The following is a 26,155-nucleotide window of genomic DNA, read 5'->3' as shown; positions in this document are numbered from 1 at the left end:
TTCTAAGCCCAGCTTGCATCAGTGTCTCCTGAAGGACCTGATACAAAACAGATGTTCCCAAACCCCAATACCAAAAAAATTGCCACAGGTGATTTTGCTCTGCAACATCTCAGCTATATGTAAAGATTAGTACAGGAATCCCCTTTTATCCACGGTTTTGCTTTTCACAGTGTCAGTTACACACGGTCTGCAATAGTCCCAAAATAGCTGAATACAATAGAATACAATAAGGTATTTTGAGAGGGAGACCACATTCACATAACTTTTATTACAGTATATTGTTATAATGTTTCTATTTTATTATCAGCAATTGTTGTTAATCTCCTACTGTGACTAATTTATAGATTAAGTTTTGTCATAGTATGTATGTATAGGAAAAAATATAGTATATATAGGTTTGGTACTATTCATAGTTTTAGGCATCCACCAAGGAGTCTTGGAATGTATCCCGTATGAACAAGGGGGTATTATTGTATATATTATAGGAATGAATAATTTCAGTATTTTTAAGCCTATGTCTGATACTATCCTATTTTTCATTTGATTGTTTAGATGTCAACAGGATCTATATGTTTGACCGATGTTTGTTCAGCACTGATATTGACTGGTTTTCATTATTGTAACTTTTAAGAAATAAATTACATGGAATTCATATTTTTTAGATATCATCTGAGATTTCACCAAAACAGAGTGGATATCTTTAAATACAACTTGAAAATCACAATGAGAGAAACCCCAAGAGTATCTTTAGAGTTTCTCCATGTGCTATGAGAATGAAAACCTTACATTACAAAATTGATTAATCTTGCTTTATGGTAGAGGTGGTAGGCATGACAGGATGACCACAAACTTTCAACAAATAACTCAACTGTGAGGATCCTGGTTTCTGGGGAGTAAGAAATAGTTAAGTTTACTTGAGCAATAGCAGGATGATGAAGTGACAAACTATTTCTGATGTATTACCCGACAGAGAAAATACACATTTCAATGGGAGGTTTCTCATTACAGACAAATGAGATTATAGATCAGTAACAGAGCCGTAAATCTATTATTTGATATATTGAAAAACAAAGCCATTGCCTTTCTGAAACAGAGGTAGTGAAAAATAACAATAAAGAGGACATTATCTTCAAATACTAAGGTTGAGAGTGAACTTGGTAAAATTTCTAAATATTTCCATATTATCTATGAAACGATGGCTTGCAAGAAACTGTATATCAGGTAATAAAGGTCAGTGATCTCTAAGAGATAGGGATCACATTTCTCAAACCAGTGATAAAATAAGGATCATAAAAGCAGACAGAGAGAATAGACATGTCACACATAGGGAAATAAAAATAAGAATGGCCTGGATGCACCATCAGGAAGCCCAGTAATAAGCCTGCCCCATCCGCTGCCACTGGCACCTGCCATTCAGGGGCCTAAAAACAGGGCCACCTGGTTTACTGCTATAGCTGTTGGCACCTAAGCATATCATCTGGAAGCCTGGGAATCGGCCCACTCAGCCTGTCACTGCAGGCACCCATGCATTCTATCTGCGGGTCTGAAGATAGATCCACCCCACCCACCCCCACTGTCACTGATGCCCCAGTGTGCCATCTGGATGTGTAAGGATTGCCCCCTGCCCCACCCCTCAATGCAGCCTGCACTCATGTGCACTGTCAGGCAGTGTGAGAACAAGCCTGTCCTACCTGGCACCACTCCTGCTACTCCCTGTGCATGTTGTCTGGGAACCTGGAGATGGTTCACCTGGCCTGCCACCACCAATGCTTACACACATGTTCCAGGGGCCTAGGGATTGACCCACCCCATCTGCCACCGCTGGCACCTGTGCATGCCTTCCAGGGGCCTGAGGATGGGCCCAGCCAGCCTGCCACCTCCACTGCAAGCAACCACTTGTACACCATACCTGGGGACCTAGGTACCTGCACATGTCACTTGAGAGCCTGAGGGTTGGCCTGCCACTGCTACTGCCACAGCCAATACCACACATGCTGCCTAGGTGCCTGAGGACCTGCCTGCCCACTGCAGCCACTGCTGGCAGCCAAGTAAGCCTTCTGAAGGCCCAAAGGTCTGCTCTCCTGGACCCACTACCATCAGTGCCCATGTACACTGCCTAGGGGCCCACAGACCAGCATGCCCAAGGACCAGCCCACCTGGCATCCCAGTCCCCAGCAGAGCCTCACCACAGCCTCCACTAAAATTCACAGCCTAGACCACTGAGGAAATCACAGACACCACTGATGCTGAACACAGCCAAGGAAATCATACTGAGACTACACTGCTGCACCAGCCCAGAATCAAAGACAAAGTGCCCTACACAACCAGCATTATAGATACTTCTACAGGAAAAAAGTCTTTCCTATGAAAGACAATTCATAAAATTGGAAGAAGTGACTGTTATACCAAATGCACAGATATCAAAAGTAAGGACAAATGGAGATAAAAAAAGGAAGAAGACATGACACTTCCAAGGGAAAACAATTTTCCAGCAACAGCTTCTGATGAAAAGGAAATTATGAAATATCAGAAAAAGAATCAGAATAATAATACTAAAGAAACTCAGTGAGATATAAGAGAACAGAGATAAATAATATAAAAAAATTAAGAAAATAATTTATGATCTGAAAGAAAAATTCAATAGATAGATATCATTTAAAAGAACTCAACCTGGAACTAAAGAATTCAATGAGTGAAATCAAAAATAAAATCAAGACCATCACCCTCAACAATAGACTAGATTGAACAGAAGGAAAAATTTCAGAACCAGAGGATAGATCACTTGAAATAATCCAGTCAAGAAAAAAAAAAAAAAGAATGAAGGGGCCAGGCATGGTGGCTATCTGTAATCCCAGCCCTTTGGGAGGCTGAGGCATATGCATCGCTTGAGCTCAGGAGTTCAAGATCAGTGTGGGCAACATGGCAAGACCCTGTCTCAAGAAAAGAAAGGAATGAAAAGAAAAGATTACATAATATATGTGACACCATAAATCAACCAAATAACCAAATGTCCTAATTTATGGATATGAACAAAGGCAAAGAAAACTTATTTAATGAAATAATAGCTTTCAAACTTCTCAAAGCTTGCAAGAAATACAGACATCCAAATATGGGAAGCTCAAAGATCCCCAAATAAATTCAAACAAAATGATCTTCTCCAAGTTACATTATAGTAAAACTGTCAAAAGCGAAAGACAAAGAGAAAATTATAAAAACAGCAAAAGAATCAAGTTATCTAAAACGGAATTCCCATTAGAATAACAGCATATTTCTCAGCAGAAACCTTTCAGGCCAGAAGAGAATAAAATGACATTTTCAAAGAGCTGAAAGAAAAAAAAATTGCCAGCTAAGACACCAGATCCAGCAAAGCTACCCTTCAAAAATGAAGGAGAAATAAAGTCTCCCTTAAGCAAAAACTGACAGAATTCATCACCACCAAGCCAGCCCTACAAGAAATGCTAAGAGGGTCCTATATCTGGAAGGAAAAGGACAATATCTGCCATCATGAAAACACACCAAAGTATAAACAAAGTATAAAACTCACTAGTAGAGCAGACAGACAAATGAGAAAACAAGAGTCGAATGTTACCACCACAGAAAACTACCAAACTGCATGATAAACAATAGAGGATAAAGGAGCAAAAGATATACAACAACAACAACAACAAAAAGAAAAGAAAGCAGTTAACAAAATGACAGGAATAAGTTCTCACCTATCAATAGTAACCTTGAATGTAAACCAATTAAATTCTTACTTAAAAGATATAATCTGGATAAACTGACAAAAACACATACCACAACTATATGCTGCCTACAAGAAACTCATTTCACCTGAAACACATATAAACTTAAAGTAAAAAGACAGAAAAAGATATGCAGGCAAATGGAAAGACAGAAAAAGATATGCAGGCAAATAGAAACCAAAAGTGAGCAGGAGTAGCTATTTTATTATCAGATAAAACAAACTTCACATGAAAAACTATAAAAAAAGAGACAAAGAAGGTCATTATATAATGATAAAGGGATCAATTCTTCAAGAGGACATAATTCCACATATATATGCATCCAGATATATAAAGCAAATATTATTATCTCTAAAGGAAGAGACAGACTCTAATACAATAATAGCTGGCAAGTTCAACACCCCACTCTGAGTATTGGACAGATCGGCTAGACAGAAAACCAACAAAATAAACACTGGATTTAAACTGCACTTTTAGACCAAATGGACTTAACAGACATTTACACAGCATGATATTCAACAGCTACGGAGTACACACTCTTCTTGTCAGCATGTGGAACATTCTCCAGGTAGACCATATGTTAGGCCACAGAATATGTCTTGACAAATTTTAAAAAATTGAAATCATATCAGGTATCTTCCAGAACACAATGAAATAAAACTAAAAATGCAGTAAGGAGAGAAACTTTGGAAATTTTACAAATATATGAAAATTAAACAACATGCTCCTGAATGACCACTGAGGCAATGAAAAAATTAAGAAGGAAATTTTTAAAAAAACTACTCGAAGCAAATGAAATAGAAACATGACATACCAAAACCCATGAGATACAGTAGTGCTAAGAAGGAAGTTTATAGCACTAAACACCTACAACAAAAACGTAGAAAGATTTCAAATAAACAACCTAATGACACACCTCAAAGAAGTAGAAAATCAAGAAAAAGCAAAACCTAAAACTAGCAGAAAGAAACAAACAATAAAGATAAGAGAAAAACTAAACAAAATAGGGACTAAAAAAAATTACAAAAGATCAACGAAATGAAAAGTTGGTTTTTCAAGGACAAAAAACCAAACACCGCATGTTCTCACTCATAGATGGGAATTGAACAATGAGAACACATGGACACAGGAAGGGGAACATCACACACTGGGGCCTGTTGTGGGGTGGGGGGAGTGAGGAGGGATAGCATTAGGAAATATACCTAATGTAAATGACGAGTTAATGGGTGCAGCACAGCAACATGGCACATGTATACATATGTAACAAATCTGCACGTTGTGCACATGTAACCTAGAACTTAAAGTGTATCAAAAAAAAGTCAAAAAAAAGAAAAGAGAAACAAAACTGATAAACTACTAGCTAGAATGACTAAGAAAAAAAGGAGAGAAGACCCAAATAAATAAAATCAGAAATAAAAATGAGACATTTTAACTGATGCCACAGAACTGTGAAGGATTATCAGAGACTATTATGAACAATCATACACTAACAAATTGAAAAGCCTAGAGGAAATGGATAAATTCCTAAACACATACAACCACCAAGATTGAACTAGGAAGAAATAGAAACCCTGAACAGACCAATAACAAGTAATGAGACTGAATCAGAAATCTCCCAACAAAGAAAAGCCTAGGACCAGATAGAATTACTGTTGAATTTCATCAAACTTTTAAAGAACTAACACCAATTCTTAAACTATTCCAAAAAATTGAAGAGGAGGGAATTCTTCCTAGCTCATTCTTCTGGGACAGCATTACCCTGATACTAAAGTCAAACAAGACACAACAACAATAAGAACAACAAAAAAATACATGCTGATATTCCTGATATGAAAATCCCTAATAAAATATTAGCAAAGTGAATCCAATAACACATCTAAAAAATAACAGGCCATGATCAAGTGTGATTTATCCCATGGATGCAAGGATGGTTCAACATATGAAAATAAAAAAAAATACATCGATAGGACAAAAACCATATGATCATCTCAATAGCTGCAGAAAAGGCATCTGATAAAATACAACGCCCTTCTGAACAAATTAGGCATAAAAGAAACATACCTCAACATAATAAAGTCCATGTATGACAAACCCACAGCTAACATCACAGTGAGTGGGGAAAAGCAGACAGCCTTTCCTCTAGGAACTGAAATAAGAAAAAGGTGTTTACTTTCACTGCTCTTGTTTAACATAGTATTGGAGGTCCAAGCCAGAGCAAAAGGGCAAGAAAAAGAATTAAAGGCACCCAAATTGGAAAAGAGGAAGTCAAATTGTCCTGTTTGCAGATAACATGATCTTATATAGAAAAAAATCTAAAGACTCTACCAGAAAACTTTTAGACTTGATAAACAAATTCAGTAAAGTTACAGGATACAAAATCAATATGCAAAAATCAGTAGCATTTCTATACACCACAGCAAACAAGCTGGAAAGAAATCAAGAAAGTAATCCTGTTTACAATAGCTACAAAAAAAACCTAAGAATAAATTTAGCCAAGAAGGTGAAAGAGAAAAATTGGAACAAAGAAGAAATATGAAAAATAGAAAACATACAGCAAGATGATAGATCTAAATCTAATCATAGCAATAATCGCATTAAATATAAATACTCCCAATTAAATGCCAAAGAATTTCAGCTTGGATAAAAAAGTAAGAGCCAGCTATGTGGTAACTTCAATAAATACACTTCAAATATAAAGACACAAATATGTTAAAAGCAAATGAGTAGAAAATGGCATATCATTATAATAAAAAGGACAATAAAAAAGAGCTGAAGTGTCTGCCTGTGTGAATATCAAAGCAGATTTCAGACCAAAGAATATTCTCAATGATAAAGGGGATTATTTCACAATGATAAAGAAGTCAATTCATTAAGAGAACATAATAATCTAAATGTTTATTCCCCTAGTTACAGAACTTTAAAATCCATGAAACAAAACCTGACAGAACTTTAAAGAGAATAGAAAAATCCACAATTCCATCGGAGGCTTTGGTAGCCCTCCCTCAGTAATTAATAGGACAAGTAGAGAGAACATCAGCAAGGATATAGAAGATTTGAACAGTGGTATGAAGCAACTTGACCTAAATGACATTTCTAGACTCCCTGCAACAATAGCAAAATACACACCTTTGCAAGTGGGAGGCTGAGGCAGGTGGATCACGAGGTCAGGAGTTCAAGACCAGCCTGGCCAACATGGTGAAACCTCGTCTCTACTAAAAATACAAAAATTAGCCAGGTGTGGTGGCGGGTGCCTGTAATCCCAGCTACTCAGGAGGCTGAAGCAGAGAATTGCTTGAACCTGGGAGATGGAGGTTGCAGTGAGCCAATATTGCGCCAGTGCACTCCAGCCTGGGCAACAGAGTGAGACTCCATCTCAAAAAGAGAGAGAGAGAGAGAGAGAAAAAAAAAAGACCTCAAAAAGGAATAGCAAATTAAGCCTAAAATAAGTGGAAGAAAGGAAATAATAAAGATCAAGGTACATATTGATAACTTAGAAAGCAAGAAAATACCAGAGGAAGATAATAAAAATAAAGCTGATTTTGAGAGAAGATAACTAAAATTGATACTCCACCAGACCGATCAAGAAAAAGAGAGAGAAGACACAAATAAACATAAATAGCCAACACCACGAATGAGTCAGGTGATATCATTACAGATTCTATAATTATTAAACAAATAATAAATATTATAAACAATGTTATGTCAATTAACTCAAAAAATTAGATGAAATGAACCCAATTCTTGAAAGACACAAACTACCCAAGGTTACTCAAGAATAAACAAATAAACTGAATATCTTGTATCAGTCAAATAAATAAAGCTTATAGTTAAAAACTTTCCAAACACAAAATACTAGGCCCAGTCATCTTCACTAGTGAATTCTACCAAATATGTAACAAAGAAATAATACATAAATTCTTAAAGAGAAGGGGTTGTTTCCCAACTCCTTCTGTGGGGTCTGCATTATTATGAAACCAAAATCAGAAAAAGATACTACATGAAAAGAAAACTACTAACTGGTATCCCTCATGAACACAGATGTAAAAAACTTCTCATCAAAATGTTAGCAAATCAAATCCAACGAGATATATAAGGAATAATGCATGATGAGTTTTACCTCAGAAATGTATTAGTGTATAGTTGTTTTAACATATAGAATCAGTCAGTGCAATTTATATTATACACAAAAATGAAAAAAAAATGATCATTTCCTTAGACAATAAAACAGCCTTTGACTAACTCTAAAACCAATTCCTGAAAAAAAACTTTAAGCAGTGTAGACACAGAAGGAAACTTTCTCAATCTGATAATGAGCATCTATGAAAAATCTAAAGCTAACAATACTAAATGGTAACAGACTGAACTACCCTCTCCTGCCCCCAAGATCAAGAAAAAGACAAAGATGTCCATGCATAACTTCTCGGCGTTTTACTGGAGGTTCCAGCCACTGAATCTGGGAAATGTAAACTAATGCGTAGGGACCTTAAGCGGATCAGTGGCTGCCGGGGGTTGGGGAGGGGCACAGAGAAAGAACATCCAGGAGAAGTCACAGAGCAGCACCAGGAAACTTGGGAGCACTGGATATGGTCATTATCTTGATTGTGGTGAGGGTTTTACAGTTTCATACATGTCAAAATTTATCAAACTGTATGCTTTAGGTGAAGTCTATTGTATATTAACTATACTCCAGTGAAATTGTTATAATAAACATACAAAAACATAACCACAATACTGTTACCATATCTAAAAAGAAATTCACGGCTGGGTGCAGTGGCTCATGCCTGTAATCCCAGCACTTTGGGAGGCAAAGGCGGGCAGATCACTTGGGGTCAGGATTTTGAGACCAGTCTGGCCAACGTGGTGAAACCCCATCTCTACTGAAAATGCAAAAATTAGCCAGGTGTGGTGGTCGGTGCCTATAATCCCAGCTGCTTGGGAGGCTGAGGCAGGAGAATCGCGTGAGCCTCAGAGGTGGAGATTGCAGTGAGCCGAGATCGCACCACTGTACTCCAGCTTGGGTGACTGAGTGAGACTCGTCTCAAAAAAAAAAAAAAAAAAGACAAAAGAAATTCACAATAATTTCTGAATATCATAGTTGGATACTTTCACTGAATAATCAGTGTTTACATTTCCCTGATTGTCTTAAAAATTTATACATTTTGTTAATTTGAAATGGGACCTAAACAAGGTCCAAAGACAGTAATTCGTTTTGTGTGAAACAAATCAGAACTTCCTGCAGAATCTTGTGAGATATTAATGTCTATTAATGTCCACTCTTGTCCATTAAGAAATACTGAATAGAAAAGGGCCAAAATCATTTTAGGACATCCATAACTACTGCTACATAGAAAAAAAATTCCTATCTGGAATATGACAGTCTGCTCTGACCTGTTTGTCTAAATTTTTCCATTGCATTAGTTTGCTTATTGGATTCTCCAGAACACGATGTGTGACCATTTTCAAACCATTTTGACATGTATTTATTGAATGCCTCACAGGTATTATGCTAACTAGTGTGGGGACACAAAGATAAACAAGACAATCCTTATCCCCAAGTACTTCACACATTAGAAAGTGGTAGGGGGGGAAGTAAATTAATGACTAGAATAAAAGACTGAAAATGATCATGCAAAGTAAGAATTAGAAAATGCTCTGGGAACAGAAAGAAGCAAAGGATTACCACTAATTGGAAAAACAAGGAAAGAATTAAGGAATGACGGAACATTAGAACTGACTCTTGAGGCACAGATCTAATTTGGAATGAGGTAGACAGCGAAAAATATTTCAAAGAAAGGGGAAAGTATGTATGTATAAATGTGAAAAAGGTATGTTCGGGGATTTGTGAAAAATATTGTGGAATTCTATAAAGTACAGGGACATGGATAGTTAGGGCCAAGGCTAAACAGGTGGCTTACAGCCAGATTATGGGGTGCCTTGAACAAAATTCTGATGAATTTTGACTTTGCTCCACAGACAATGTGGTATTTCTGATGGCTTCAATGAGTGAGTGTATGAATCCTGTCGTTCAAGAACTTTCTCTTGTGGTAGGTACATATACGCAGAAGGGCAAAAACTAGAGGCAAGAAGACTCCCTGGATGTGATATACAAGCCTGAGATGTCACAGGGCCGAGGCAATGGTAGTACAGAAAGAGAGAGAAATGGTTAAATTCCTGGCTAAATTAAATGGTTAAATTTTAGGGAGGAAAAAAAGACTTGGAAATAAAACTCAGGAAAATTTAGATTTGAAAATATCAAAGAAAAAATTAAAAATTATAATTTCTTATCAGTAACACTGACATTCAGATAAATCAATTTCACTTGAATAAAAATACATGAATTATTTTTATTACATTTATAGATGGTCATGTTTTTTAACATAATGCACTACTGAGCATACTGTCACTTAGAAGGAGGTGACATTCCAAAACATCACAGATTATGGTCAGCCCCAAAGATGTGATACATGTCTTGATCCCTTTTATGAATAATGTGCAGTTTATTTTTATGCAACAGCACACCACATGTTTTGGTTGTTAACAGATGGCAAACTCTTTTTACCATGGTTTTAAACTTGCACCCTGGGAATGAAAACTATTTATACAGTAAACACTTTAGCGGATCCTATCTTTGGACAAGTTTAATTAAAGAATGAGAGACCAATTGCATAATCAAGCAGACTCAGGGGAGGAAGCAAGAACTTGCTTCTTTGCTGAATATATTATTTTTTTCCCAGCAATTTAAAGCATACATGGAAATTAATGGCACTATTGAATTTTATAATAAATCCCTTAAGCATTTAGCTTTTTTTGTTAGCTGTTTTCAAACTCAGTGTTAATAAAGCTGTAACACCCAAGGTAGAAGGAAAGCATAACTTACTCTTTAATGAGATGCCACTAAAAGCATTCCTCAAATAGCTTTCCAATATTCTCATACCTTATTCAACTTGTAGATGTTCATTTTCACATATACACACTTCCTAGAAAAACATCCCTGAAGAATAACCACCCTTCTCTTGCACTTAAAGACATTGGAATGTCATGTGGATAAAGTTTATCACAGTCATTAAGAGCCTCTTAGAAAAGGAACATGCACAAGCAATATCAGATTACTCTTCTATTGCCTTTAGACTTAGGGATAACATGCATTTTATACAAAGTAATGATTGGAGGGAAGGTAATGATAACAGTTGCTCATATCTGTATAGCATGACACCAGCGACAAAGCCAAATGGCCATCTGACCTGCACGAAAAATGCAGGAGTGCAGGTAGAATTATCTCCATGTTTTACACATGGGAAAAAAGGCTCAGAGGCCAGGAGACTCGTTCAAGATGAAATAGCAAATAAGAATTGGTAAAGCTGATTAAAACTCCTAGTCAAGAACCCTTTTTACCGTACTGAAAGAATTTTCTAGAATTAAATAAGTGATTTCACACTAGTAAGAGGAATTCATATGCCTATAAGGAAAATGCTCACTGATAAAATGACAGTAATGGCTACTCAAAAGCCGAAGCAGGCAAAAGAACAGGGCTCATAAGAGCCTTGACCTCCAATGCCACATTCAGCCACACACTTTAATCTTAAAACAAACCAGATCAAACCCCAAACTCATACTGACCAAGAATGGAAACCTCTTGGGTATTTCTATGACGCTAGTACCAATGTACCAAGTGTGTTTGATACTATTAATCTAAAAGGCAATTTAAAAATATTCCTCATTTTTCTTTCTTTCTAACAAGTCTCTTCACTTGTATTTCATAATCACAGAGAAATACTCCAGTAAGAGCATTGTCAAGCTATTATCGTACTTCTCAGGGGGTAAAGACAATCTGCCTCTGGCCTCCTCAGAAGGCGCAGAGGTATGCAATTAATGGCGCAACAACACATACCCTGCTGGGTCCTATACTGCTTGACTCTTAGGACTGTCTGGAAGTGCCATGAAAAAATATACTGCAGAGAATGCACATGTATGCTCACAGCAGCAGTTAAAAAGCAAAGACGCAGTATGAATCAAAGTGACAAGGCCCAGAAATTAAATGCTCACCCAAGTTCATTGGTTTTATGTTGAAGCTATAATTTGCAATTAATGCCACTTCCACCCTATGACTAGCTGAATGACATTAGTAATAACATCACTAATATGATGATATAAATGCACAAGGAAGTCAGTGATCCTTGAGGGAGAGGAGCCAAATTTCAATGAAGCATAAAAATCAAGGTTATTACCTGAAACACAACTTTATCAAACCTTGGCTTTTATGTAAAGGGTATCAATTAAAGGCATCACACTGTATAAATAGATTTTATTCACTTTTATTTCAAGTTTAAAGTGTGCTTCACACAACTTGAATCAAGTTGATATTTTAATTGTGGTAGCTGGCCCACCACAAAGGCTTCAGATAAATAATATATGCATATAATCATAGATGTAGGTGCTAATTAAATCCATTACTTTAATTTCATTAAATTGTCATGAAGCAGGAATGGGACAAAGAGGAGAAGATATCATCAACGTACTGATGAATCAAAGTAGCAAAAGAGTAAAAGTCATGGGATATTAGAAAAAAATGAATTATGATAATTTTCCCAAAAAGTTGTGGTATCAAGGGTTTTTAAGACAAGACTCTAATCTAATCTTCTGTATAGAGAGCATAGCCCATGATCCCCAAGTAAGTACTGCTCTTGGAGTACTGCTGGGCTTGTTATGAGCAGAACACCTGTGATATTTTTTCCATATCAACTTATCATCCTTGTCATTAGACATACTTCAATATCTGAGTTCACAGGGCTCTTGCATGGATGTAACCCTCACCCACTACTTGAGGACCAGCTCAAAAGTCATCGCTCCATGAAGACTCCAGTTGCTTTCCATCTCCTGCCAGTAGTGTGTCATTTCCTCCTTGGTGTTCCCACAGCATTTTGTTCATAGTCTCTACCTCTTTACATTGTAGTTACTTGCTTTGTTTTCAGAGTGCTCCGCAGAGCACAGCACACAAAAGGAGCCTATATATTTGGCAAATTAATGCATCATCCCTCTTAGCTAGAAGCTGTTATCTTCTTTATTCAGTTCTCCCTTCCATTCTTTAAGAAGGGTCAACACGTCAAGGGATGGCTGAAGTCCTAGGACATGGTGCAAGCCGCCTGGCTTTCACCAGACGCAAATGAGTCCTCTGTAAATGAAAGTGTTTCGGAATATATATAATTCTTTCTCCTACTCCGTTCATCCATACATGCTGACTTTTAAAAATGAACTCAGGCAAAAATCAGTGTTCTCTTATTCTACCATGACCAACTCAACAAATGTATTTATAATTTGAAATGAGTTTAGAATTCACAACATAAATTGCTATATATTCACCTTAAGTGGTTAACATATCTAGTAGTAAATAATTTAGGAGGGGAACCATGAAAGAAGTACTGTTATGCCCTCAGTAATGTTTTCTTATTACTTTAATAATAAGAGTTAAAGAAAAAAAAAAAAAAAACACTCTTTCTGGCATGAGAGACCCGTGAATCAGTCTATGGCAATGACCCAGGAAATGCTGAGTACCTTCTGAGTACAAAGCACAGCTAAGTCCCTTTGCAGAAAGTGAACCAATGAAGTGGAATGCATCTGCCATTTATTATTAGGGTTATGTTTTTCCTCAAACATCTTCATCCTATGCAGCAATATTTGTTCAGTAAATGACATGTCCCCACATACATGATGAGGATTTAATTAGTTGCCTCAAATAGTTAAGCAGCAAAAATCTCAAAGAGGATAGTGTCTACCCTCAGCTGCTGAAATTAGGGTGGAGAATGAGGACAGCAGGAGCAGGGAGGAGGATGGGGGACTTGAGCCAATGGTCAAGTGGGTCTCTCCAGTCCTAGGCCAGAGGCAGTTGCTGTCTTTCTCAGGCAACACATTTGCAGCAATGGGAAAGGCTCACCTTTCTTCTAGCACTTGCTGGCATCAATGCAGTGGGAACTGATGGCATCAGAAAAAGCCAGACCTTTGAAAATATCATTGATAAAAATCTTGTTCTTTCATATCTGAAGTTTGAGTATGTATAGAGGGCAACTGAGAATTTGTTAAAATTAGTCTTTTAGTCCTGATTAAAATTTTCAGGTTTGCTAAAGGAATGGAGCTGAGTGAGGTGAGAGTCTGCCGATGAGACAGAACATGGGTCATGAGATGAAAAGGGTCTCCGCAAAGATTCAGGCAGTAACAGCTGCCTCGACTACCAAGCTCAGTATTCTGTCCACACCATGGGAAGGAAGCACTGCAAGGTTTCCTCAGCTCCTCAGTACAGCTAGGTTTGCTTACCATTTGTGGCTCATACGGTTATCTTTAAAATAGCTGTTTAATAAACTTAACAATATTTTTTTCATACTACAGGTTCAGCTTTTCTCAAACAATCCTTTTGTTGGCTTTATATTTTATTTAAAAACCCCTTCAAATGGGATTCAAATACTGTCAAAAAATGATTTCTGAATCAGATGATACCAATAAAAATTTTTAGTTAAGATGGGCCTGATACACAGACCAGACTGACTAGGTCAGTGGCGTATCTTAACTAACACTTCTCAACCATGACTACACATGAGAATTATTGCACCTAGAGTGATGAAATCAGAATAGTTGAGGGTGGGACCCAGGGCACTGTCTGAACTCTCCCCCATGTGATTCTACCGCACTTTCTTCTTCGTCTCCATCCACTGGGATCCATTCTGCAGTCCTTTGCTCTCACTGTGCCTGTCCAGCAGTGACACAGAGCTGGGTGAGACTAGAAGGCAGGTGGGGGTGGGAAATGCTACAGTACACAGTGGTGCCTAAGGAGAACCTAGTTTTGTCTGGGTGCATCACTGGTTTCAATAGCAGTTAATTATCCATATATTAGCTTCAGGTGTTCTAGATGGAGGGCGAGGAGGAAAGGGGAAGGTTAGATAAAAGCATTATGGCAGGTGATACAGCACCAGTGCGGCTGCTCTCCTGGCACGGAGCTCATGCCCTGCTACCTTCATCGTGGACCAGCTCATAATGACGTGGCAGGGCTAGCGACGGGGCTTTCTGTGCTATCCCAGTACTTCTGAGGATCCAATGCTACCCCTCCACGTGGAAATCCTGCTTTCTGTCAACAAACATCCTCTGCTGGCAGCTTTACTTGTGGTCTGTTCCAGAATCCCTGTGAGGCTGGGTTTCTCCATATTTCTGAGATAGATTTGCCTGCTGCCTCCTGCGTGGCCTCCAGACACTGCCTGTGGGAGATGCCTAATCTTCGTTCCACGCTCACCCACCTCTCTGTCACTGCTGACCAGGCATGGTAGCAGCAAAGGACTGTGGGATGGATCCCACTGGATAAAGAGGAAGAAGAAAGAACACTGCAGCAAAGAGGAAAGGCATGACTGACATTCATAGTGTTAAGGAAAGGCAGTAGACTGGCTTCCCAGGCAGGATGTAATAAAATCACTCAAATTAAAACAGAATTTGATTTATTTTCACCATTACTAATATTTTCCTATTGTCAATATGTATTTGATTTTTAAGTGAAAAATATAAAAATATGGCAGGAACTACTGTTCCAAATGCCACTGGACCTAACATTATATTAGCAGAATGAAAAGTGCTATGGGGAAGAGGTCTACAGCGCTCAGACTAAGGTAATTTTCAGTAATGCATTTTTCAGACCAAAGTACTCACCAATTTGAAGTCTTGTTTAAATAAATGAATATATTCAACTACTCACAGCACTGTCCTTTTATGGCACATTTTTTGAAAGCTTTATTTCAAGTTAATTTAGGCATATGTGGTTAAAGTTAATCTTTAATTTGCCTCAGTATACAAATAGACAATGTGTTCATAAACAATGGAGTGGATTGCCTGATTCGAAGGAGTGTCACATCTTCCATCATTAAAAAAATTACAATCTTAACAATCATTTTAAAACATACCAATACCTGATTTTTTTTTTTTCCTAGGAAACGTATTTTACTTTCCTGCTCACATTGTCACAATCATTACACAAATTAGCTTTGTAAAATGTGGAGTGCTCCATGGGCAGCATTAGAATGGGATTTTAATGATAATGAAGAATTTGCTATTGTTGTCCTGTGGTGTGTTTGACTGAAGATGCACTCTGAATTTAGTACAGGTGTCCTAAATTATCACATGTACTACACTATGGTTAGAAATCATGAAATGAAAAATAAAAACAAACAGAATGTGTATTTCAACACAGCTAAAAACCTCTACTATACTTGCTAAGACTGGTGATATATGCTGAGCTTATTTCAATCACTAAAATTGCCATAATTAAACTTCTCTCTAAATCAGGCTTGCATGAGAATCAGAAATCTTGTTATAATTAACTTATCTGTGGAAGTAATCAGACAATAACTGCTGGTGTATTTTAAGAACCACTAAAACTACTGTAGCTGTTGAATGTAATGACTATAATAAATCTTTAAGAGCAGTTATCTCATAATCTCTTTTCACAGCTGCAAGGGTGGACAGGAGACAGTTTTTTCAAAACTTTTCCTTGAGTTGGTTTAATTGTGCTATTGCTACATGGCTCTTCTACAACATGGAAAAATTACTAGGCATAGTGGTTAGGTGGAACTGAACCACCAGCCTGTGCTGCAATATCTAGGCAGGCTGTTGTCAACGAAAAATACCTAGTGTTTCAGGACTGCTAAAGACAAGGCTAAAGCATCTCCAGTGGGCAGCAAAAAGACAAAGACAGATCTAACCAGGCTAACCATGCAGTAATTAAGTTCAAGGCAGTGATGGCTTGATCAAGCCCATGTGCATCAGTGGAATAGACCCTCAGAGACTGAACGATTGCAACTTCATGACAGGTGTCTTTGCAGCCAGGCACTACAGTTCTCATCTCAATAAGATGAGTGGATAAATTTTTAGAGGAAAGGACCACACTTCATACTTCTCAAGCTCACAAGCCAAAGCATCCCTGACTGACTTACTTTCCACCTTCATGGGTATCCCCAGGGAGTCTGGTGAAAAAGCTAGCAGAAATTTGAGGGGGATGGATTAGCTATAATGACTTCAAAAACAAATCATACCCAACTTCAGCACCTTGCAACAGCCATAAACATTTATTGTATTTCACAAGTTTTTTGCTATATGGACACAACTTCTTGTATACTCTCATAATGTAGGAGCTCGTTTCCTCCAGAGTGAGCGATTAAAAGGGATTTTGGTAAAAACTGCAATATCTTTTATGAGTTAGCCTTGGAAGTCACACTCTGTCATTTCTGCAATATTCTTTTGGCCACACAGGTCAGCTTTATTCAATAGACAGAGAACTACACAAAAGCATGAATACCAGGAGGCAAGAATCACTGGGGGCTGCCTTCGAGGCTGACTACTATAAAAATCTACCCCTGGAAAGAGCAGCTTCTGATGAAATGTACAAGTCGTTATGTTTTGCTTGAGTGCGTTTCCCAATACAGGAGATAAAAGTCCTACTGGCTTGAGGTGTAAGAGGGCAGAACTTGGGGTTGGCCAGGCAACTGAAATTTAGATAGTGAATCCCAGAAGCAAGGGGAAATTCCAGAAGCAAGTCTCAAAATCTGAGTATGAATTCTACTCAAATCTTTGGCAAACAAGTAAACTCTGAAGGCACAAGACACCGCCACCCTTTCTGACCAGACTTTAAACACAGCAATTAAAAGCCAAAAATCCTGAGCAGAGATATTAGCTGCTTTACACTGTTGGAGAGTCAGATTTTTCAATTTGAGTCCAGCTCAGTTAACTGTCTACCACACACCAACAGTCCTCAGAAAGAACAAAACAAATTCCAAAGTTGATATAACAAATTATATACACAATCCAGTTTTCAATCAAAAACTACTAGATATGCAAAAAAAAAAAAAAAATAGGAATCACCTGACCCAGTCTCAGAAAAAAAAAAAGGAGCCAACTGCAGCTGCCTGCCATTGTGCCCAAATATTGGGTTTATTAGAAAAATACTTCAAATTGTCGATTATAAATAAGTACAAAGAATTAAAGAAAAACATAGTATTAATGAGTAAACAGACATGGAATCTTAAAAGTGAAATGGAAACTACAAAAAAGAAGCAGTTTGAGATCTAGAGTTGGAAAGAACAGTAGCTAAAATGAAAACTTTACTAGATGAGCTCAACACAGTTTTGAAATGGCAGAAGAAAGAATCACTGAACTTGAAGATAGAATAATAGAAAGTACACAATCCAATGGGGAAAAATGATTAAGAAATAAACAAAGTTTATTTTTTTTGAGCCGAAGTCTTGCTCTGTCACCGAGGCTTGAGGGCAGTGGTGTGATTTCAGCTCATGGCAACCTCTGCCTTTGGGGCTCAAGTGATCCTCCCACCTCAGCCTCCCAAGTAGCTGGGATAACAGGCACACACCACCACCTGGCTAATTTTTGTATTTTTAGTAGAGAAGGGGTTTCACCATGTTGGCCAGGCTGGTCTTGAACTCCTGACCTCAGGTAATCCACCCACTTCGGCCTCCCAAATTGCTGGGATAACAGGCATGAGCCATCATGCCCAGACTAAAAATAAACAAAGTTTCATAGACCTGTGGGACATTTTCAAGCAGTCCAATATACATTTAATTATAGTCACAGAAGTAGGGGAGTGAGAAAGAAGATAAAAAAAAGAAGAAATGGTAGCTGAAAAATGCTTAACTCATAAGATTGATGGGTAAGGCTTAAACAAGAACCCATCTGAAAATAACTTGAAACGTAGCAAGTATATTTGTAGACACTTAAAGTTAATTCATAGTTTGACTTTTCTGTTTATAACTCTTCCTGCCCACCATTCAGGCTATTTGCATCTTATAATATCACTATCAGATGAAGGGGCAAGAATGAAAGGGAAGGGGGTTAGTCACATTTTCTTCATACCACAACTATTTATTCAGCACCTACTATCTATGGTTAAGCGCCACTAGAATAGTGTGATGGTTAATTATATTTGTCAACTTGGCTAAGCCACGGTACCCAGATATTTGGTCGAACATGTCTGGATGTTGCTGAGAAGGTATTTTTGGTGAGATTAACATTTAAATCAGTAGACTTTGAGTAAAGCAGATTACTCTCCATAATGTGAGTAGGCCTGATCCAATCAGATGAAGGCCTTAAGAAAAAGTCTTATCTCCTTCCAAGGAAAATTCTGCCTCCAGACTCAAGCTGCAACATCAACTCTTCTCTGCGGATTTTGGACTTGCCAGTCTCTACAATCACGTGAGCCAATTCCTTAAAATAAATCTCTATTTCTATCTATTTCTATATCTATACACATACACACATCCTATTGGTTTTGTTTCTCTGGAGAACTCTGTAAACTCTGATTAATATAAGGGGATAAGGGTTGGTCATGGTTCCTCCTCTTAATAAGCTTTTTGTCTAGAAATTAAAAGGAAAATTCAAAATATGTGCTGATAAAAAATCTGTAAGCACAAGGCATCTTGGGAACAAAAAGAGAAACACACTTTCTGGTCTGGGGTAGGAGATGGGAGTGCAGTCAGAGAAGGCTTCCTGAAAGACAGAACATCTAAGCTCAGTTTTAAGAAATGGGAGTGATAAAAGGGAAGTGGAGTGATTAGGAAAAGCATTTTGAACACAGGGAGGCCATAAGTAGGGGCTATATCCTGAGATGCGTCATGTGCTGCACTAAGAAGTTTATTTTTTATCATCAAAGCAATAGAGAACTTTGTTCAAATATGTTATATACAGTTATAAGAATCACAAGGAAAACTTCATTGAAGATTTTTTAAATAAGAAAACTGAATGACACTTGATTATCAGCTATGTCTGTTATATTTTCTTTATGATCACAGAAAACTAAGAACTATCCATATGAAGTACTAGTTGCACCAAGCTGATTTACTGGTTGTAATACAGCCATCTCCACCTTTAATTTGCTGTGCAGATGTGATTTCTGTTAGTGTAAATGTGATTTGTTTTCTAGCGCCATCTGGTGTTTTGTTAGGGCACTGATTATGACTTTAAAAAAAAATAACAAATAATACCCAGGAAATCTTTAAGTGTTTTAAAGACATGTAAATACTGTTTAAACATATTCTTAATTGTAATGAATAATTTAATAAGATATTAAGTATAAGTCTAAATAAAAAAATTCAGGAAAAGTCCACAATACAAATAGTTTTATCTAACACGCACTCACCCACGTGCACACATGGATACACACAAGCAAAAACACATTTCCTTTGCTCTTCAAATTTCTTTAAAGGCTCACAAATCCCAACTGATAACTGACCTTTGATAATATACTAAATCAAGAACATATTGCACACTTTTGTGTTCAGTGAATTTGTCAAAGTACAGCTTTTAAAAGTTAGAGTGAATTCTTTTCCCTTGAGTTGGGATCTTGCTCTGTTGCCCAGACTGGAGTGCAGTGGCATGATCATAGCTCACTGCAGCATTGATCCTCCTACCTCAGACTCCCGAGTAGCTGGGACTACAGGCGCATGCTACCATGCCTGGCTAAGTGTTGGGTTTTTGTTGCTGTTGTTTGTTGAGACAGTATCTCACTATGTGGCCCAGGCTGGTCTCAAACTCTTGGCCTCAAGTGATCCTCCCCCTTGGCCTTCCAAAGTGCTGAGATTATAGGCATTAGCCACTGTGCCTGGCCACAGATCCATAGTTGACCTCTCTCACTCCATTATTCCACCCATTATCAAACCCTACTAACTTTATATCCAAATATATGTAGAATCTAACCAGCACTCACCACTTCTACTCTACATCGTAATCCTGGTCATCATCATGTCTTGCCTGGACCACTGCAATAGTCTCCTAATTGGTTTCCCTGCTTCCAGTCTTGCGCTCCTATGGCCAGAATGAGCCTTTGAAAACATAATGCAATCATATCCATCTTCTGCCCAGAATCTCCCAATGGCCATCGCACTGGAGGTAATACACAAGTTCTTACTTTTGTCTTCAAAAGCCTATGTGATTTGAACCCTTGACCACTCTGGTCTCATGCACTCCTACACTCTCCTCTCATACATTCTTTACCAGCAATCGCCTCCTTGTTAAGCCTCAAACATGCTAAGCACACATGCCCTAAGGACTATGAGAATGCTCCCCAATTCTCGGAACTCTTCTCCCAGACGGCGGTGCAGCTCATGCCCTTGCCTCTTCAAATCTCTGCTTAAATGTCACCATCCAAGAGGCCTATTACACAGCAATACCTCCTGCTCATTCTGTTTTCCTTTCCTGTCTTATATTCCTTGTTACACTTCACACTGCCTGTTATGTTTTAATTTTTTAAAACTACATATCCAGCCCCACTCTCTGCCCTATACACACTAAAATGCAAGTACAATGAGAGCTGCAACTGTTTTATTGACTGTTTTGGGCCCAGTGCCTAAAACAGAGCCTGGACATCATAAGTACTCACTATGTACTCAATAAATGGATGAACACAAATGACTGTTTGAATTTGACATTTAACAAGTCATTTTTGTATTGGATTATTTTGTAGTTCACACATTTTGTGACCGTGGGCTATGGAATATGTGGGAAAAGATGACATCCAGTGGGGAGAAACTGATATCGCAATTTTATCTAAAACATAAAAATAATCTGATTTGACTCAAGTAACAGATGTCTGCAAATGAGGGCCTATTTTGCCTTAAAAAATTTCATTTTCTGTTATTATGAAACTAACGTCTGATGAGTGAAGGCCATTCCATTTTTTTATTACATATTCCGGATATGTAATGTTTACGTAATGTTTCCCTTTCCCTTTTCCCTATCAGATAACAGTATCATATGAATCGATTCAAGTAAAAAATACATGGAATTTCCACAGCTCACAATTTGCTCCAATGGATTTTTAATAAATCTGTGATAATACTGATTCATTATTTCTTTTAACTCTGTCTATTCCTGCATTTCCTCCTTAATAAAATACTTTAGTTACAAGCATATTTTGGTTGGTACTGATCTAAAGTGCTAATTTTAAATGGGGGGAGAGTGACAAACCAGTTAACAGAAGCTGTTGCAATGATTTTCTTTGCAGGTTCCAAAGGTCCCAGCCCCTACATTCCCCTGGCAAACCCCCTTTAGGATCAGAGTCCCTGGAGGTCAGACCTGTGCACCGAGGATACCCAGCAGTGCAGGGGAAGGTACAGGCTGCTAAGGCTGGAATGGGAGGTCTGGAGCATGAGGGGCAGAGATGTGAGGAGCTCACAATTGCAAGCACCCTGTGAGCAGCGGATTTGGGGCTGGTTTGCAAGTGTTCCTGTTTATCTGCAACAAGCCATGCCCACCATTCGGACTCCCTGTCCCTCCCTTTGTAAGAATGCATTACAGTGGACCTCCCAGAAGCAAACCAGTCAACGTGTAAATGAGAAAGGGCTCTGTTTGGTACAGAGATATGCATGGGCTGGGTACGGTGTCCACAGCATGAAGAAAATGTCCAGACTCCCACCGTGGTCTAGTCTTTGACTTTCTCTAACTGTATCTTATACACTCTAGGCTTGTTCAAGTGCTCCAGCTTCTTGGGCCCTTCTCTCCTGTGTCAGGACTTTTGTACAAACTGTTCCTCTGCTCAGAGTGCTTAGGATTCCCTAACCTCCTGGGACACCTTCTTCCTTGACTCACCACCCCTTCTGCCTACGGCATGCTCTCCTGCTTTGTTTCCTCAGACCTCTTACCGCAATTTCAGTCTGTGTGTGTACTGCTGGTCTCCCTACTGGGATGTGAGCTCCGGGAAACAGGAACCTCGTCTGTCTTGCTCTCACCTGCAACCACTTGTCTAGAACAATTCCTGGCATGTAGTTGGCACACAAATATTTAAGGGGATGAAGTGTGTTTTGAGGGGGAAAGATCAGGAGTCGGTTTTAGACTTGTTAAGTTTGAAGTGATTATTATTCATCCAACACATTGAAGTTATCAGGCAGACACCATGTAGACAGCTGGACACACCAGTCTAGAGTGCAGGCAAAAGACCCAGGCTGTGGATCAATTTGGCAATCTGTGGCATACAGAGGCATTTAAAGGCATGAGATTGGATGAGATCATTAAGGGAGTGCGTGTATATGGGGAAATGCTCCGAGGACTAAGTCTGGGGCACTCCAGTGATTAATGGTTAAGGAGACGAGAAACATCCATCCAAAGAGCCTGAGAAAAGCAAACAGTAGAGAGCAAGAGAAAGACCAAGAGAATGTCATACCCAGCAAGCCATGTGAAGGGAGTGTTTGAAGGACAGGAAGTGATCAACTCTATCAAAAGCTGCTGATTTGCCCCTTGTTTCCTTGTGTTTTCTCAATAGCAGGTATTGCTGTCTATTATAGTTATGTCCTAAATATACTGGAAGATCCAGGAAGTAAGGCAGCGGAGAGCTTGTGAGAGTATGAGGATCGAGCTAATCTCAGTGATCTATAAAACAGTTTCTGATATTAAGGAGAAAACTGCAGAATTATACAAATTATTTAGAAACGCATAACTAAGTACTAGAAAGAAACAGCTAAGGCCAGGTGCGGTGGTTCATGCCTGTAATCCCAGCACTTTGGGAGGCCGAGGCGGGAGGATTACAAGGTCAGGAGTTTGAGACCAGCCTGGCCAACATGGTGAAACCCTGTTTCTGCTAAAAAAATACAAAAATTAGTTGGCGTGGTGGTGTGCATCTGTAATCCCAGCTACTTGGGAGGCTGAGGCAGGAGAATTGCTTGAACCGGGGAGGAGGAGGTTGCAGTGAGGAGAGATCATGCGACTGCACTCCAGCCTGGGTGACAGAGTGAGATGCCATCTCAAAAAAAAAAAAAAAAAAAAAGAAAGAAAGAAACAGCTAAAAGAAAGTTAGGAGTGAGACTTGGGGATATGAAGTAGTAGGGAAGAGAACTGCTGCTATTCATTATAAACCTCAACTTTTTAAACTATATCCTTGTACTACTTTGACAAAAATTAAAAACAACTAGTTAGAAAAAAGTTTTCATGAATTAGAGGTCTACTTCTCAACTTGTGGGCTGTGAAATTACAGCCGGAGGCCAGCAACTCCACATGCTCACCAAGTATCATTTGCACACTAAGTAAGATCTTATGCACTGTATGTACAAGATACATATGTACATACTGCTTTCATCACTACAAATTAAATTAAAAGCATTCCTGAAATTGTAATAATATTCAATTATTAAAGATCATATCATTCAACTGATACTAAAAATAGCCACTATTCTATGATCATCCATATAATTTTTTAACTCTTTGTAATAAATTTTGTAATAAACTTTTGGCAGGCAGCAATAATTCTTTCTGCATAGCTATAACTCTGCATGTCTTTCCAACAATTCAGAGTTCTTTGAAAAAGATATCATGTTCCAGGAATCTCTGGATTCCTATACCTAGTACAGTTGTTGACATATCAACAATAAATGATATTTAATATATCCTAAGTGCTTTCTCTGTTAGCTATTGCTTTAAGCACTTTACGTATATTTTAATTTTATTACTATCATGGAAACACAGCCTTCAGAAGTTGGTACTCTTACTATTCCTACATTACAGAAGAAAAAACTGAGGCACAAAAGTTAAGTATTTTTCCCAAGGACGCATGAGTGCAAATGTCAAAACTAGAATTAGAAGCTGGGCAATCTCTTTCTGTGCTTTGGCTCTTAATGTTTATGTAAAATATTAATAAGGGTTCGTTGATAAAATCATTGAAATAACAAGCCCAGGAGCAAATTCTTTTAATTAGTGACATAAAATAAAATCATGTTATTCTTGGATGGAAAATAAAATCATGTTATTCTTTTCCCCATGTATATTTTAAAGGCTGTTTATTTGACAATCTCACCTTTTGCTTTTTGTTCTGGATCGTCTGCTTTTCTATTTGTTTCTGAAAATTAAAGACAAAACATAGTAAGTACTATGCAAGTCATCATTCAGTATCTCAAAATATAGGACAATTTTTAAATGAATTCAATAAGTATAATCAAAGAAAAATATATCTAAGCATACGATTCAATTTTCCTAAATCCTGAATTCATTACACATGAAGTTCATTAGAAAAGATCAAGATTTGGGCATATTTCAATTACTTATACTAAAAGTCACCAAGCACTGACTAGGCACCAGGCTAAGTACTCCTTGTCTATAAGATAAGAGAGTTGGAGTGGGTGGTGTACATCAACTCCAAGTGTCTCTAAGGTACAAAGACATGTGGGTGGGGAGAAGCCATCATTAAACCTTGTTCAATATTGTTATTGTCTCTTAAAACCGGAAAACTACTTGAATAATTGACATCATGTGCTTTAAAGGAATGCAGCAGGTCACACTGCTTGGAATATTAGTCTGCTACTCTAAGGACTTCCATATACATAGATGATCCACTGGGGGAGCTTGTGCTGAAGCCCAGGTGAGAAGCCAGAGATGAACCCAAGACCCCACCTGTGTCAGATGCACTAAGTAAATCACAGTCAGTGTCTCTCCCACCAATAGAATTACCTAGGACAGTGACACCCACCAAGAGCCTAGACTAGCCAGAGAACATCCACCCCTCACATGGAAAACAACAGCATATAAGCTGACCATGTGTTTTTAACCTCATTTCTGCACCTGTAACTCCACATCAGGACTACTGTGTAAGGTAAATTAGGATCTAGTTAATTTTCAAGGTAATCACTTGATTACAGCCCTAGTAGGAACTTATCTGTTCTTTGTGTATTTCTAGGAACACAGGTGTATGCACATGGGTTGGAGTGGGAACAAGGCAGAGTCTGGGAGATTGATAAAAAACCAGACTCTGTCCTCTCCCACAGAAGCTACAAGAGGATGTCGGTGAGATCAGGGATGCGGTCAAGTGAAGACTGACACGGATCACTCAATTTGTTGGTCTGGAGTTTCCCACATTCATTCATATAAAACATTTCAATTTGGGGAGATGAAAAGTAAATCTGAGGCTGGTTTTAATGCAGGGAAGGGATTTTTATAAGTCAAGTGTTCTTGCTCCTTTGAGACTCTACATAAGAGGAAGAAAGGGGAACTAACTTTGAAATCTAGTGTGCCAGGCTAAGTGCTAAGCACATAATTTATGAATTCTCTTGTCTTCTCACACCCTGTGGAGAAGGTCTTACCTCCCTCTTTGTGCATAGGAGAAAAGAGATGGCTGAGAAATTAGAGTCCCCAAAGCTATCAAGGCCAGCAGTTTACATAATTCCAAAGCATACGTTTTTTTTTCCACTGAACCACTGTGTACCTTTCTTCAAAGAGAAGTGCCAGTCTTGACTTTTGCAAAGAGTTGATTTTATAGGGTTGACAGCACATACCTCCTGTGCAGTGCTGCAAGAATAATGCAGGACTTTTTTTTTTTTTTTAAGGACTTGTAGGTCTTGGTAGAATGTTCTAGAATTTCCAATCTTTTTAATTATAGCCTCCTTATTATAAAGTTAGGTAGCTGA

General features: G+C 38.2%; 1 protein-coding gene across 44 annotated transcripts in view; it reads right to left on the bottom strand.

Annotated features, from left to right (window-relative positions):
* ASPH (aspartate beta-hydroxylase) overlaps positions 1 to 26,155 on the bottom strand; it is a 222,749-nt gene that overhangs the window by 92,140 nt on the left and 104,454 nt on the right. For 37 of the 44 annotated variants that reach the window (XM_055286256.2, XM_055286297.2, XM_063643281.1 and 34 more), the window contains one exon: positions 24,553 to 24,594. The exons of the other annotated variants lie outside the window; for them this stretch is intronic. In XM_055286256.2, coding sequence (XP_055142231.1) covers positions 24,553 to 24,594 — 42 coding nt within the window. The remainder of the gene's footprint in view (positions 1 to 24,552; positions 24,595 to 26,155) is intronic. 44 annotated transcript variants of the gene reach the window in all.

Source organism: Symphalangus syndactylus, chromosome 7 (genome assembly GCF_028878055.3).
Source record: "Symphalangus syndactylus isolate Jambi chromosome 7, NHGRI_mSymSyn1-v2.1_pri, whole genome shotgun sequence".
NCBI lineage: Eukaryota > Metazoa > Chordata > Mammalia > Primates > Hylobatidae > Symphalangus > Symphalangus syndactylus.
The sequence above is the reverse complement of the archived record's forward strand: the minus strand, read 5'-3'. Positions and strand labels throughout refer to the sequence as shown.